Source organism: Taeniopygia guttata, chromosome 17 (genome assembly GCF_048771995.1).
Source record: "Taeniopygia guttata chromosome 17, bTaeGut7.mat, whole genome shotgun sequence".
Classification (NCBI taxonomy): Eukaryota; Metazoa; Chordata; class Aves; order Passeriformes; family Estrildidae; genus Taeniopygia; species Taeniopygia guttata.
In genome coordinates, this window is record NC_133042.1 from 5415414 (window position 1) to 5430654 (window position 15241).

Genomic DNA, 15241 nt, shown 5'->3' on the forward strand with positions numbered 1-15241 from the left:
ACAAGGGAGAAGGGTCAGGTTTACCAGTTCTCCACTAATTTTCCAGTCCAGGATGCTATAGCAGCTCCTGTGAAGCGGATGGCCTTCAAACAGAAAGCAAAAGATGAAATTCTGAAGTTGCTTGTCTTGGATAGCAGCAGTTAAATGACAGAAGGGGGACTGGCTCCCCATGGGTGGTGACCCTGGCTCTTGTCTGATGCCACACAGACCGAGGGGACACAGGGCTCCACTCAGGCTCACAGCATTAGGACTTTGTCTTGGTGGTGCCACTCAAGCTCAGCTTTCATCAGCCTGATAAAGCATCCCCAAAATGCTCTCTAAACCCACCCCAGCCCTGCTCAGCCCAAGGGACAGGCCCTTGTCTCAGAGAGGGATTTCAGGCTTACACCTCATGGAATCCAGCAGGATTGACCCCCTGGCTGATCAGCTTTCTCTCTGTCCCCCTCCCCACGCAGATCAAGGACGGGCGCTGGCACCGGACCCTCTTTTCCTTCCGGACACAGGACCCTCAGCAGCTGCCCATTGTCAGCATCCACAACCTGCCCCCCTCCCAGCCAGGACAGCAGTATCACCTCGAGGTCGGCCCTGTCTGCTTCCTTTGAGCCAAGCTATGGGTCCCGGGCTCTGAGGCTCCAACCCCACCATGGCCTGTCCCTACAGGGGCTGTCCCCCCTCTCTGCAGCACGGACAGCTGGGCTGTATCTTTTGGGCCAACTCTTGCTCCAGCCTTTGGCTCAAGGTCTCCAAGAACCCATGATCTACTGAACTCAGCCAGTTGTTGGAAGGAGGAGGAACAAGGAGGTGGGGGAAGCGGGCATCAGTCAGGACGTGAGCAGTGAAAAGGGATCAGAGGACTGGATGTTGTGGTTCCACACATAAAGCTTTTTCCATGACCAAAGAAAACATTGAGAGAAACCTCAAGCGACTTGCAGCGTGTGGGTTTTTTTGTTCTTTCCCCCCCCCCATCCACCCACCCAACCATTTTTGTCTGGTTCCCGAGTTACCAAATGTCCTTTCCATTGGAAAAAAAAATGATTAAAAAAAAAAAAAAATAGAGCTTCCCTCTCAGAGCTTGTCACCTTCTGGACAGCCACGTGCTGCATCAGGTCTCCCAGGCGGAGCTGCAAGTTGAATCTGGCTGCTCTGTGTACAGGAAGCATTTTGATGTGCAATATTAGAAGAAACAAAATATATATATTATATTATTTAAAGCAAAAAGAAAAAGGAAAAAAAAAAAAGAAAAAAAAGCCAAGTTCCTCCTTCCATGAGTTTAATCAACACTCCCTCTCAACGTGTGGTGTTGGAGTAGAGGAGAGTCATGAAGCCAAGAAGGGGGAATGGAAAGAGGAGAGGGGAAGAGATTGGTGCTAAAATAGAGAGAGGGAATGGGCTCATCTGATTTGTTTCTACCTCTCACTGTGAAATCTCTGGTGCTCTTAAAAAAGTGTGTTATTTTATATATATGATTTTATTTAAGGTTGTGAAGGTGCTACAATGTCTTGCCACAGACTCAAAAAAAAAAAGCCCCATAGAATGATCTCTCTGTTAAGAGAGGAGATTGTGTTCTACAGTTAAATCAGAGAAACAGACACCTTAAAAGGGATCCTTCAGTGGCCATGGGTGTCAATAAAACAACCCACACCACAGCCAACATCACTTACGGGATAATTTACAAGCAAATTTGCTTTTTTTGTTGTGTTTTCCTTCATCAGCACTTCACTGCTTTGGGAGGGAGTGAGTGACACAGCTCATCTAGAAGTGTTGAGCCTCAGAGAGCTCCTCTGGAGTTGTTGAGTTGGGCTGTACTGAGTTGCCCACACGACTCCTTGGACTAAGCTCATGTTTAAACCCAGCTCTGCAGCTCTTCCCTCGGCCCCTCTGTCAAGACTGACGTGATGGTACCTTGTTTCAGAACCCAGCCAAGCCTGGAAGGGTTTTGTTCTGTTAAGTTTTGTAGAAATTTAGTCTCTATATGTAAATTTGGAGGATTTTTTTTTAAAGAGGATAATTATGGTAATCTTTAATTCTATATAAGGAATAATATTGATGTAATCAGAGCTGTACTGTATCAGAAACTCTTCAGTGCCTGTTTGAAGTTTTCATGTCTCATATGGACTATGGATTTTATTTTTTTGAGGGGAAAAAAATTATCTGTGAGTCTCTCTTTCTGTATTTTTTTTTGTCACTACTGCCTGCTGGTTGGTTCCCAATCACCATCAGAAAAGGTTAACAGGATCTGTCCCTAATACCTCGCCCTCCACGCAGCCCCTGCCAGAAATACCTCATCCCCAGGCCAAAATCACACCACCCATCACTCGCTGCCTCCCTGCAACCCCCCAAACTCCAGATCCCTCCATTTCTCATCCCGTGCCATTGGTTTTGTGTTTTCTCAAGGCTGCAGTTACCATTTGTTCTCCTTAAAGCTTTTTTTTTTTCTCCTTTTCTTTTCCTTTTTTTTTTTTTTTAACTTTAAATAAATATTTAAAACTGAGGCAATGGAACAGGACTGGAATGGTTTGGTTTGTTTTTTTTCCCTTCACAAGAAACTAGGTGGGTAAGAGGTGCAGAAATACCCCATGTCCCAGGGGTTCCCCCAAGTGATCTGAGGAGACAAACCCACACCCCAAACCTTCCTGTGATGCCAAATGCACAACAAAATCAGGATCCCCTTGGCTCCCAGCTGCTGCGCCTCATCCCTGTCCCCATCCTGCCACAGTGCTGGGGAGCAAGAGGGAGAAAGAAAGGGGAAAGAAAAGAAAATAAAGGGGAAAGGGGAAAAAGGGAAGGAAAAAAAGGAAAGAAAAAATGCAAAGAAAAAAAAAGGAAATAAAAAAAGGAAAGCAAAAAAAAATGGAAAGGAAAAAATGGAAAGGAATAAAATGGAATGGAATAAAATGGAATTGAATAAAATGGAATGGAAAAAATGGAAAGGAAAAAATGGAAAGGAAAAAAATGGAATGGAATAAAATGGAAAGGAAAAAAATGGAAAGGAAATTAAATAAAAGGAAATGAAAGGAAATAAAAGGAAAGGAAGATGTAGGGTGAAATTGGGGTGGGGGGAAAGTAGGAGGGGGGAAAACTAAGGGAGAGAAAAGGGGAAAGATGAGGGCAACAGCAGGGGGCAAAAAAAGAGGGTGTCAAAGGAAAAGAAGGAAGCAAAGGGGGGAAAACCTGTTTTTTTTGGGACAAAAAGCAGAGGAGCTGCCTGGGCAGTGCCGGTTGTGACGGGGCAGCAGGCAGGGGCCCAGTCGTGTTTGCCCAGCCCTGCTCAGCCCTTCCCGGCACCAGCCCCGAGCCACAGGTCCCCAACAGCTGCTGAGGGCAGGGTGAAAGCAAACATGTCTAATTAATTAATCACCACACTTGATTACGATGCCAACATCAGGGGAGCTGTACGGCGCTGTTGAATAGGGAGATGCTGCATTTAAAGAAGTTGTAATTTTTAATGTTAAAACTTAAAAAGGTTTTTAAAATGTGTGAGTTCCCTGCCTCATAGCCAAGGCCCGCAGCCCATGGAATCCCCCATGGCATCTGCCCCAGGGGGAAACCAGGTGAGTGTGGATAAGCTCTTAGAGCTGCCAGCCAGCCACGTCCCTGAGGGTTTCTTTGCCCTGTGAAAGCCATGTCCCGCTGCCCTCAGTGTCCCCAAGGTCTCCAAACACACCTGAAGCTGCCGAGCACTTCGCCTGGCACCCACAAAATTAATTGCAGTTTCTGAGAACAAAAGCCTGCACTGGGGAAGCGTTAGGTTGGGGTGAGGAGGGGAGGGTGTTTCCTCCCTCTGTGCTGGAGAAATCCAAGATTTTGCAAGCTGAATTTCCTCCACCTGCAATTGCTTCACGCCTGAGCAAACAGCCCAGCAGCGGAACAGGGACGTTGGTGCTGGGGATGTCCGGCGGTGCTGGCAGCCCTATATAAGGGACAGAGCTGAGCAAAGCCTGGCAGAGCAGGAGCATCCTCCTAGACAGCCAGGAGATGTTGGCCACCCTCACCCTCTTCCTGGGGCTGCCCCTGGCCCTGGCCACCGAGCCCCAAAGCTGTGCCCCGCTTGTCCCGATCACCTTCGACAACACCACCATCCCTCAGGTAAGCCCTGCCCTCCTCTCCTTTCCTATCAGCACCCCCAGCCCTCATGGACATGGCAGGAGCTCATGGCAGGAGCATTGGCAGCTCAGTGTTTATCTCACTGCCTGCCCGTGGTTGTTCTCCTAAAAAAAATCCAGACTGCTGCACAGGGAAGGGATGAAGCCTTGCAGCTGGGCACCCATAATCTCACAAGCAGGCACTTTTAGGGGATCCTGCTTCCATCTCCTTGCCAGCCAGGCTGGGCAGCACCACCCCAATGCCTCAGCGCTCTATTTTAAGTCCTTCAAGTGATGGTGGCACAGGTCACGAGTCTCCATCTGCAAACCCGTCACTGTATAAACAATATTTATTCCCTCGGGAGCTTTTAATGGGAGGAAAGCAATGGCAGCCTGGCCTGGAGCAGGAGAAACACCATTGCAGAAAGAACTGGTTATCCTGGGAGCTGGAGCACTGCTGGGACAAACCCAGAGACGCTCACCCAGCCTGGATCCTGCCCAGGGCATCACCTACAGCTGCTGCTGCCCGTTTGCCTCACTCACGGGGTGCCTGCGGGTGAACCTGGCACAGCCCCTCTGACCCTCCCCACTCTGCTCCCTCTGCAGATCCTGGGACAGTGGTTCTACATCGCTGGTGCCTCCAGGTATCCCCCTCACCTGGCAGAGCTGAGGGCAGTGACATTCGCCGCTTTTTCCTTCTCTCCAGGCAGCCACGAGGACGAGCTCAACTGCACCGAAATCATAAGAATGTAAGGACAGGGATTCATTCATACCCTGATCTGGCTCCCCCATCCCCAGGGGCATTTCTACCCTCGGGGCTGAGACACCTCACAAATTCGGGGTTGGAGAGCAGCTGTACCACATTTATTTAAGCTCTGCCGTCCTGCTCATGTTCCAAATCCCTCAGGGTTGGCTGGGGTAAGCTTGGGGGTATTTGCTCCCTCTGACCTCTCTGCCCCACAGGAATGAGACATGTGTGGTGAAGAACTCCACGATCCAGGTCTTCCAGCAGAACTCCACCATGGCCCATGGTAAAGCTCCACTGGGATGGGATGGGGGGACTCAGCCAGCCCTTGAACCCTCCTGCTTCTGCCCCCCAGTATGTGGCACCCTGAGCCTTTTACACCTAAAATCATGTCTGGAGGTGGGGGAAAAAATTTCTTCCACCACACAGCACGTCTGTGGCAGCACTGTGGGACCAGAGTGGTCCCCACTGGGATGAGTCACGAGGATGAAAGGGGATGAGCCTCAGCATGGGGTGGATCCTCATGGGGAAATCTCACTCTCTCCATACCTTCCAGTTGAAAACGGGGTGGTTTCCATGGCCAGACTGATCCAAAGCGACAAAGACCTGCTGATCCTGAACCACATCAACATTGACTTCCCAAGTCTGAGTCTCTCAGGTGAGCAGATGCTTCCCCAGGGACAAATCAAGGGGCTTGGACATCTCCAGTCCTCACAAGCAGGGCAAAAAAACCCTTTTCCCCTGATACAGAGAGGGGAAAGATGGGGACAGGCAGTGAGCTCCCCATCTGCACTACAGGGATTACCCAGGAGCAAATCAACTCTAAAACTCAATTTCTTTCCCTCCCTCCTCCATTTCTCTGACAGCACGGACACCCAATGTGAGCAAGGAGCACATGGAGGAGTTCAAAGCCCACCTGCAGTGCCTGGGCTTCACTGAGGACGAGGTGTTCCACACTTCCATAGAGGTACAAACCCCTCTCCAGGGTGGATGAGCCCCAGGCCAGGTTCTGGTCCCAGCTGGGATGAGGTTCTGGGGGGAATGTAAATTTGGTCCCCCAGCACAGCTTCCCTGCTGTGCATCCCCACTCCCCCTCGAGCCTCAGCCATTCCTGGTGGTCCTGGGGTGAGGGAGCTCCAAGAGCTGATCTCCTCTCCCCCAGCATGCCTGTCCCCTGCCCGGGGGTGAAGACAATGCAGATCCTCAGCTGGGGTAACCCCCATGGACCGGGTCAGCTGCTCCATCCTCATCCTCCTCCAGGCTCAGCACAGCCTCAGAACCTTTATCCTATCCATGTTTTGGTTTTTCCTCCTGGATTAAACACCCAGTTTCACTGTTCTCAACTGGGCCCAAAATAAACTCCTACATTTCAACCACTGGCTGCTCCATCTTCTCTGGGGCACCCTCCTGCCTGCCCTGCCCATGGTGCTGCACCTCCAAACCCACCCAGAGATGTGAAACGCTCCAGACAAAACCCAACCAGGGCCAAGCGTGGCAGTGGGCAAAGAGGCACATCCCTCATGTCGGCTCTGTGGTGGCAGGGGACCCTCCCAGGGTCAGGGCACTGGGACATGAGCACCCACCCATCAGGGTGACACACAGACCTGCCAAGCCCCTCGAGTCTCCCCCACCACAGCACTCTCAGCACATGAACATCCCCACCTTCAATTTTCAAGCTAAATCCCACAAGGCTCCATTGACACCACAGGCTTGTGCAGGGGTCACTGCAGGGTGAGGTGACAAGAGGGGACACTGCACCTTCCCCAGGTCTCTCTGAGGAGGGGAAAGGGGGGAGGATGGGGAAAACCATCACCCAGAGGCAGACCAAAGTGTTCAGGGAGGTTCTGCTGCCGGGGAGGAACAGGCACACACAATGCCAGAGGAACAAACCTGCCTGGCTGACACACAGGGACAGCAGCAGGACGGGGGGTCAGGGAGCTGCACAGGGGATGTGTCCAACAGGACAGGGGTGACCTCTGAGGCCCATAAGCACCGCTTCTAAGGCCAGTTTTGGCAAGCACTGCAAAAGCACCTTCTCTTCAAAGCCCCCTTGGGCTTTGCCTGAGATTGGGGTGGGGGTTCTGCAACCAAACCAGCGCAGGGAGGGCTGCACATCTCAACAGCAGAGCAAGAGGTGCTCACAGCTGCTCACAGGGAGAAAATGGGCAGATTTAGGGCAGGTTGAAGTTTTAAATGCAGTAACTGCATCACCAACAGCCCACTCCTGCCAGCAGCCACATCCGAGGCCGGGGCAAGTGCCAAGAACGCGGCTCTGCCTCGGGCATCGCCCCGAAAGGCTCCGATTGCGACACGGGCACAGATCCGGCAGCGCCGGGCACGTCCTGTCCCCTCCCAGCAGAGCTGCAGGAGCCGGCAGCGCCTATCTGTCCGTCTGTCTGTCCGTCCGGGCAGGACCGGGCTGGGCCAGCCATGGGCTCGGCCAGGCTGCTGCTGCTCCTCCCGGGGCTCGCAGCGCTGCTGCCCGCGGATGCTGCGCCCTGCGGAGCACAGCGCCCCGACAGCTCCACGGCCACCAAGGTGGGACACGGGGGGCACGGGGGACACGGGGGACACGGGGACACGGGGGGCACGGGGGGCACGGGGGGCACGGGGGACACGGGGGGCTCCCCACGCTGCCACACCTTCAGGCTGCGCTGCTGAGCTCGCTGTCCCTTGTCCCCCCGTGCATCTGCCGAGGTGCTGCCAGCGAAACACCTGCAGCGAACGGGAAATGTTTGCTGCCCAAGACAACCTGGAATTACCCATTTTTCTCAGGTTCCCAACAGGGATCTTCCAACAAGGCGGGTGGGCTGGGTGTTTTCTGGTGTACATCCCCCGCGACAAAGCCGGGCTGCCCTGACCCTGCCGGAGCACAGCCGGTGCCAGCCCCCTTCCCAGCCCCCACACTCAGATATTATTTGACCTTCCCCCCCTCTCAGCCCCCTAAATTATCAGGCTAGCCCAGAGATCCGAGGCTTTGAGGGGAGGTATATCAGGAGATGGCAAAGATTTCCAAAAGAGGCTCTTACCCCAAGATAAGATGGTTCAGCTCTCTTTATTCTGTGATATCCTAGGGGAGAGCGAGGCAAAAGAGGGCAAACAGAAAATGTCAGGGGTCTATACAGACTTTGGACAGGGTGGGCTTCCCTCTCCACCAACCCCATTGGGGCAGGAAGGAGGGTCCAGGGTTATCTGATCAGAGTCACAGGGTCCCGGGGAAGGGGGCACAGAGTGCCCATGAACTCACTGTAACAATTATTTTTCCCCCCTCCCAGTTCATTTGCACATATTTCACCTTGTCACTGCCAATGCTGAGACAGAGTGAAAATTTCACAGGGTAGAAATCCATTTGGATTTAGATGAAATGTGCCGCTTGGAGCTTGCTAGCATAAGTAAAATTATGCTGTTTAGTCTGGTAACTTTGCAAAACTAATAGAACTGCCCCAGCTGAAGACAGAGAATGCGAATTTCCAAGCTAAAGAGATAAGAAAGACTCCTCGGATCTTGAAACGGGACAGAGAGACCCGGGAGTTTTTTCTGTACTTTCAGACAAAAACTGAGTACAAGTGCAACTAGCTGTAGGTGTACTTCGAAATCAGCAGAATCAATATGAACTAACCTATTGTGAAATTCTATGGATATGTAAATTAGTTAAGGGTAATAAGAAAGGATCGGGAGTCCTTAGGGGCACTTTGAGGGGAATGATTCCCCACATGCGGCCAGCGCTGTAATAAACATACCATTCCTACAAATCTTTATAGGAATTGTGAGGTTTTGATTTTTCATCCGTGTTTCAATGCAAGAGCCCTAGCAGAACATCAGAGAACCAGCAGCACTACCAATCTTGCCACGGGGAGGGTGGAAATCTCAGGGTTCCTCCTGCAAAGCCCACAGCTGTCAGCAGCTGTCCCTCCCTCCATCCCACAGCTGCTGGGGACGTGGCTGTACGTGGCAGGGGCTGCCCAGTTCCCCCAGCACCAAGGGGAGATGCTGCTCATCGACCACGCTTTCCTGCGCCTGGAGCCCGGTGCCAGCGGGCAGGAGCTGCTCCTCAGCCACTACGTGGCCGTGTAAGATGCAATCCCCATGCCCTCAACCCATCCCCTGCCTGCCACAGCCCTAAAATCTTTCAGCACAAGATCTGAGCGCTGTTCCAGATTGGTTTATCCAAAAGGAGTTTCTCCTGCCTGCTCAGCGCAACCTCTCCCCCATCCCCTTTATTTACTCATTTATTTACTCATTTATTTCAACAGACTGTTTTGCAGGGCAGAGGTCTAGCAGGCACCAAGCCATGCAGGCAAGGAGAAGACCTTTGCAGGGGAGGAGAACTTTCCAGAAGTCCCTGTGCCGTGGCTGCTGGCTCTGCCAGGCACCAAAAGCTGTTTCCCCCACAGGGTCAGAATTCCAGGGGATGTTTTTCTGTGCAAACACAGGCAGCACTTTGAGGTTTCAGTTATTTCAAGGGGTGGGGGACCAATGGCAAGGCTGAGGCCACGAGCTGCCACAAAGGCACCAGAGAAATGCCTCAATTTTAGCAGTGGGAGAAGTTAACCCTGAGGAGGAGGTGGCAGGTGCCCAATGCAGGGCTGGGGCTCTGCTGGTCCTTCCAGACAACAGCATCACCCCCTTCCCCTCTCTCTCCAGGGGGGACCAATGTTTTACCAACAACCTGACCTACCTGGAAGTCGCTGCCGGTAATGCCACGCTGGTGAAGGACGGTGAGCAGCACGGCTGGGGTAACACCCAGCCCACAGAAAAGGCCCATGTCCCTGATTTCCTTCACCCTATGCATTTTTTTCCAGTGTCTCTGCCTGCCTTTGAAGCCTGGTGGGCTCCAAACAGCTCCCCAATGCCAGGGGCACCCAGGTTATTCCTGCTCCTGGGGCACCCCAGGGATCCCAGCCCTGCTATCCTGCACATTAAACCCACAGAGCAATGCTGTGCCAGGAGCCAGCCTGCTCCCTTCCCTGCAGGAGAACACCATCCTGTTTGTGAAGTTATTTCACAATCCCTTGGGGAAAGGTGTGGCAGGTTTCAGTGAATTAATTAATGAAGCCTCTTGTTCTGAGTTGCTTCCTCCTTGCTGAGTGGGGTGAGCCGGTCTCAGGGTGGGAATTGCAACCCCTGGGACACACTGGCCCCACATACCCCGAGTCCCAACACATCATTCCACATTCCAGCAGCAGCACAGGAGCTGGGGGACTTTGGCTCTTTCACACCCTAGCCCCATTTTCAAGAAATACAATTTATATAAACCAAGAGCCAAAAAATTTACCGTATTTCAGGACATTTTTATTCACCTGCTACTGAAGGTTGAATCACTGTCCACACCTGGGCTGGAGTTTATTGCTGCTGCAGCACTGCAGATCTGAGTTATTGTGTCTTTTCTCTCCAAGCCAAGACCCAGCAAACTGAGGGGATGCTGATGAACATGAGCTCTGAAAACCTTTTGCTCATCCAGTACCAAATGCAGAAGGAAAGGACCTATCTGGGGCAGTATCTCTACGGTATGAAACTCCATCCTAAAGTCATTTAAAGCTATCACAGCACACCCACACACAAAGTTATCAACTAAAACCATACAGCAGCTTGGTTTCACCAACACTCAATGACTTTCCTGAGACCAACTCTCAGGGGTCATGGGATCTGCAAACTCCATTAAACCCCACATCTCCTGGCAGAGCAGGGAAAGCAAGTAAAAGACCAAACCCACTTATACCATAAATATTCAAAGAACAGGAAGCAAATACAATTCAGCATCGATATCACTGTAAAATCTCAAAATTTTCAATCCAACCATGATGTTTCAGTACTTAGCTCCCAGGGCAGAGCACGTGGCTTTGCAGTGCTAAAGCTGATCAGATTTAACCACAAACCCATAAAGCAGCAGTTTTGACTCTGATAAGGCTCCTCATGATCCTGCCAGGCTGCAAAGCAGTTGCTTAAGAGATTTTGAAGACAGATATAGAAAACTGCCTCCATACTCTGTCTTGGTCCCTCCTGACACCCCAGGAGTATCAAACCATCCTGCAACCCCTTTAAGCATACAGGACCAGAGTTGTTTGGGAGAGGATTGAACAAATGATGCTCAGGGTTGGTTTTGTTCAGGTGTGTTCACTATGAGGGTGAGAGACCCCCACACATCCACTGCAAGCACTGGTGGGGAAGGTAGAGCAGCAAGGACAGGGGCGTTGTGTGTGGGAATCCAGGGCTTCCCTCTGGCTGCCCTGGCAGGTCTGGGACCCTGGCAGGGGTCAGGAACCCCCTGGACAGAGCCCCCAGAGACACTGTCTGTGATCTCTGTCCATGGAAAAGAGTTTTCAATCTTACAGGATGAATTACAAGCTCTGAGTGTTTGATATAAGTAATAATTAAGTGTGGCACGGGTGCAAAAGTAAAATTTTAGGTTTCTAGATTAGGGGTCCAAAGGGGACAAGAAGGAGGAAATTGGGTGTGCCTTGTCCTTTTTCTCCTTCTTCATGCCCTCCATGTTTCACTGTGGTGTTGGCATTTTTCTGTTGGTTTAGGCTGGGGACACACTGTCCAACGTAGGTGACAGATATTGGCACGTTATTGTAAATCCAGCACAGGTAGTTTCTGGTATTTAATGTTTGTAACATCCACTGAGGGCAGAGCCCCACACGCTGCCCTGCAGGACAGAGCTGCGGCAGGGCAGCAGAACATGTTAGAGATAAACAGAATAAACAACCTTGAAACCAGCACAGACCAATTATGGCTTCTGCTTTGGCAGCGGGGCTGAAAGACAGAGACTTTCTACAGTTTGGGATCATTTAAATACCTCAGATTCCGACAGGGCGTGGCACAAAGGGCTGTGCTAAAGCCACCAGTCCATATTTAACACCTGACAAATCCTTCTCCTTCTGCAGCCCGGAGCCTGAGCATCAGCACAGCCGACAAGGAGGAGTTTGAGCAGCACGTGGAGTGTCTGGGGCTGAGGGCAGAGCAGATCGTGTTCGCCCCATGGAAAACGGTACTGAGCACCCTGAGCACCCTGAGCCACCACAGCCCCCTCGAGGCAGGGCTGCAAGACCCGGGCTGCACCTCCAGCTGCCAAACTGGGCTCTTGGGGACACCTTTTCCAGGTGTTGGAAATTTCTTAGAGAATTAAATAATCACAGACTTGCTTCAACCGAGGTTTGAAATAGCACCCCTAAAGCAAATGCCTGCACCTGAGCATCTCCACTGGGAACCCTCATAACTGCCTGCCTACCCCTGCCAGGGGGGGAACAGGCAAGGGATTTTTGCCCTGATTTTGCCTTGAAACCCCAGGTTTTGCCCCCTAACGATGACCAGCTGCCCCCAGGAGCTGTAGAAAGGGCAAGAGGCCCCAGGGATTTTTTTCCTTCAGGTTTTCCACCAAAACATTAACCAGGTCCAGTTCTCACCTCTGCCACCCAATTTAAGACATTTTATCCTGTAAATGAGCCAGACCCTGAGTCAGCTTGACAGGGGCTCCTGTTTGCAAAGTGAAGGTAAAAAACATCTTACCTTTGCTGCTCTGTCCTGGTCATCTGCTCATCCATGTCTGCAGGCTCTGAGTGTTCAGAGGTGCCCAAAATCCCACTCCAAGCCATCAGGCTGGATCCAACATTGTCCCCAGCATTTCTCCAGCCTCAAGTGGTGGCTTTGAAAACCACCCCACAGGTTCAGGGGAATGGAGGACAGAGAGTGAATCCCTGGGAATGGGGCTGCACCTGGGGCAGGACTCCTCTCCCATTAGCAAACGAGCAGCACCTGGGAGGCAGAGCCCAGCTCCTCTCCATTGACTGCATGCAGCTGTGGACTGGGGTGGGGGGTGGTTGCAGTCTCTGGATCACATTTAAATTTGGGTAGAATGAGGGGAATTAGGACTGTCTGTGTTTTACAAGTTCTGGTGCAATTGGAGTTGGCAGTTACTGGCCAAAGCCACTGCACCTGAGGAGTAAAATACCAACTAAACAAACACAGAAACCATTTTGGGGCCTTTTATCATCAGACTGAAGGAGGTGGATGTGAGCAGAGCACAGGAACAGACCCACAAAGCCCCATGTCAGCTACAGGCATTAACAGAATTTAACCTAAGCAGAGTGCCTGAGCAGCACAAGGTTTTTACCTATTTCCCCCAAAGTCTGAGCTCCCCCTTTCCTTCAGAGCACACATACTCCAACTTTGCCCCAGAAACTTGGTTTTCTCTTTCCAGCACAGACCTGGAAAATGGCACCAGCAGGAGCTGAGCACCTGGGCAAGCATTTTCTGTGCCTGGGCCAGCACAGGGAAGCCTGCTTAGACATAATCAGCTAAAAGAAGAAAGGAAAATATTTATTTCTTGAGTATATTCTCTGTTGCTGGCACCTTGGCAGATTCACTTACCCTGTTTTTGTTGTTTTGACAGGAGGTGTGTCGAGTGAAAGAGGCTGAAGGCAGCGACAGCCCAGAGGCAGAGCCTGTGGCTGCAGTCACAGCAGCCCCTGCTCCAGGGACTCCCTGGCCTGGCAGTGCAGGGAACTGACCCCACACAGGGCAATAAACTAATTCAAATTGCATACAATTTGGTGCCTTTTTTTTTTTTTTGAGAGCAGAGGGTTCTGAAGGGTTTGCAAAAAGGGAAAAAACGCCCAATTCACCTTGTGTGTCATCCAGCTAGGAGTTGGGAGGGTCAGCCTGGAGCACTGAGCTTGGAAAAGGGCTCTGCCCAAAAGCAGTGCTGCAATGCAGCAGTAAGAGAGAGCAGCCAGGAGAGGGCAATCATAAACTGTTTTAAATAAGCAAAACAAGCATTTGAGGAGTAACTGGAATATAGAGAAGGCTGGAAACTTAGCTGTAACTGTACAGCCTGAGGAAAAGGGGGCTTAGCTAAAAGGGACCACCCCAGTTCTCCTGGCAGCAGCTTGGCTGCCAGGTAGCCCAGGTGGGACAGATGTTCCTGCCCAAAGCCTCTGGGCCAGGCAAGTGCTCCCTGATAATGTCCATCCACAGCTTGGTCTGCACACCATGTCTGACACTGACAAATTATCCTCCTGCCAGAGAGGGAAGGGGTGCTAACCCAACCCAGCCTGGGTTTTTAGTTTTCAGAGAAAGTCACCATTTCTCATTTCTCAGCAAGCTCAACACCCTGGAGACAAGAAGTGCCAAGGATGACATTTCTCTCCATGCCTCCAGGATGCCCCTGCACTTGCCAGGCACCTCATACACCCCCTACCCCAGCCCCAAAGGGGGTCAGCACCACCCCTGCCATTGTAAAAGTGGGCAAGTGTGACAAGAGGCTGCTGCTGCCTGTCTGGAGAGTAATTCAGTCTCAGCTCTAACTTCATAATTAAGCACTGAAAATATCTCTCTTCCTTAAAAAGGAAGAAAATGAGAACAGCCAGAGGGAAGGCAGAGCGAGCTCTGTGAGTCCCTCTGGAGCTCCAGGGTGCTGTTTCTGTTCTGCCCCAGACAAAATTTCAGTGCCTTTGGAGTGACTGCTCTAGCAAAAATGAATTTTACAAGATGACAGAATCATTAAGGTTGGAGAAGACTTCCAGGGTGACCAATCCCCACCTTGTCAACCAGACCAGAGCACTGAGCACCAATCCAGTCAATTCCTTGGACACTTTCAGGGATGGGGACTCCATCACCTCCCAGGGCAGCCCCTTCCAATGCCTGACAAATCTTTCAGTGAAGAAATTCCTCCTGATGTCCAACCTGAGCCTCCCCTGGCACAGCTTGAGGCCATTCCCTCTCCTGCTGTCCCTTGTTCTGGGAGCAGAGCCGACCCCACCTGACTGCACCCTCCTGTCCCAGGGAATTGCAGAGTGAGGTCTCCCCTGAGATTATTTTTTCCAGCAGGATAAAAAATAAATCCAGCCTGCTCCCTCCAGGTCTCGAGGCACAGGTACCCAGCCAGCTCTTGCCTCACCCACCTCTTTACCAGCCTGTGATGTGAAACACAACTCCCCAACCTCTCCAGAGGGCAGGGGGGCTGAGGGGATGGCAGCAGCCTCCAGTGCTGCGGGTCAAGGATCCAGCTCAGCTGACACCACTGGAGAGCTGTGGCTCAGATTACAAAAACCCAGACTTTATGAGTAGATTTATAGCTGAATAAAAGCCTTGGATTACAGTAGGAGACATAAGGAACAAATAAAGCCAGCCAGGCCCCCACAGCAAGTTTTGTTAACCAAATCAGAGGCCACTTGCACTACCAGCTATGGCTCCCAAATGACCTTCAAGGGCAGCTCCAGGCTGGGATGTTGTTAATGAAAAAACTTGTACAAAAAGCCTTTATTTTGAAAATGGTATAAGGCAGGTTCTTTCAAGGGGATAATTGGACTGCAGAGCTTTCAGGGTTTTTCTGGGAAGTTCACATCTCTGAACAGAGTGTTATGGATACTGCAGAGATGAGCAAAGTCCAGCAATACTCAGAGACAGGTAAACA

The 15241-nt window shown here is 51.4% G+C and overlaps 3 protein-coding genes across 8 annotated transcripts in view; all 3 read left to right on the forward strand.

Annotated features, from left to right (window-relative positions):
- Positions 1-2512, forward strand: part of COL27A1 (collagen type XXVII alpha 1 chain) — a 203893-nt gene extending 201381 nt beyond the window's left edge. For all 6 annotated transcript variants that reach the window (XR_012058523.1, XM_072936676.1, XM_072936679.1 and 3 more), the window contains one exon: positions 456-2512. Coding sequence is in view for 5 of the 6 variants with exons in the window: in XM_072936676.1 (XP_072792777.1) it covers positions 456-602 (147 nt within the window). In the remaining variant the exon portion in view is untranslated. The remainder of the gene's footprint in view (positions 1-455) is intronic.
- Positions 2513-3857: 1345 nt separating this feature from the next.
- ORM2 (orosomucoid 2) lies at positions 3858-6200 on the forward strand. The gene is made up of 6 exons (XM_004174336.6): positions 3858-4086; positions 4689-4831; positions 5046-5113; positions 5384-5485; positions 5694-5794; positions 5990-6200. Exons 1-6 carry the CDS (start codon positions 3976-3978, stop codon positions 6041-6043), a joined length of 579 nt encoding a protein of 192 aa, XP_004174384.4. The 5' UTR covers positions 3858-3975; the 3' UTR covers positions 6044-6200.
- A 915-nt stretch (positions 6201-7115) lies between these two features.
- On the forward strand, positions 7116-13375 carry LOC115497572 (alpha-1-acid glycoprotein). The gene is made up of 6 exons (XM_030286747.4): positions 7116-7365; positions 8755-8897; positions 9472-9545; positions 10224-10334; positions 11715-11818; positions 13220-13375. Exons 1-6 carry the CDS (start codon positions 7258-7260, stop codon positions 13334-13336), a joined length of 657 nt encoding a protein of 218 aa, XP_030142607.4. The 5' UTR covers positions 7116-7257; the 3' UTR covers positions 13337-13375.
- Positions 13376-15241: the final 1866 nt, after the last annotated feature.

Bases quoted from the DNA above. Each gene is read 5' to 3' on its own strand.
- ORM2 (XM_004174336.6), top strand. From the start codon at position 3,976: ATGTTGGCCACCCTCACCCTCTTCCTGGGGCTGCCCCTGGCCCTGGCC. The intron at 5,486-5,693 runs GTGAGCAGATGC...TTTCTCTGACAG, and splicing joins CCCAAGTCTGAGTCTCTCAG to CACGGACACCCAATGTGAGC. The intron at 5,795-5,989 runs GTACAAACCCCT...CCTCTCCCCCAG, and splicing joins TGTTCCACACTTCCATAGAG to CATGCCTGTCCCCTGCCCGG.
- LOC115497572 (XM_030286747.4), top strand. From the start codon at position 7,258: ATGGGCTCGGCCAGGCTGCTGCTGCTCCTCCCGGGGCTCGCAGCGCTG. The intron at 8,898-9,471 runs GTAAGATGCAAT...CTCTCTCTCCAG, and splicing joins CTCAGCCACTACGTGGCCGT to GGGGGACCAATGTTTTACCA. The intron at 10,335-11,714 runs GTATGAAACTCC...CTCCTTCTGCAG, and splicing joins TCTGGGGCAGTATCTCTACG to CCCGGAGCCTGAGCATCAGC.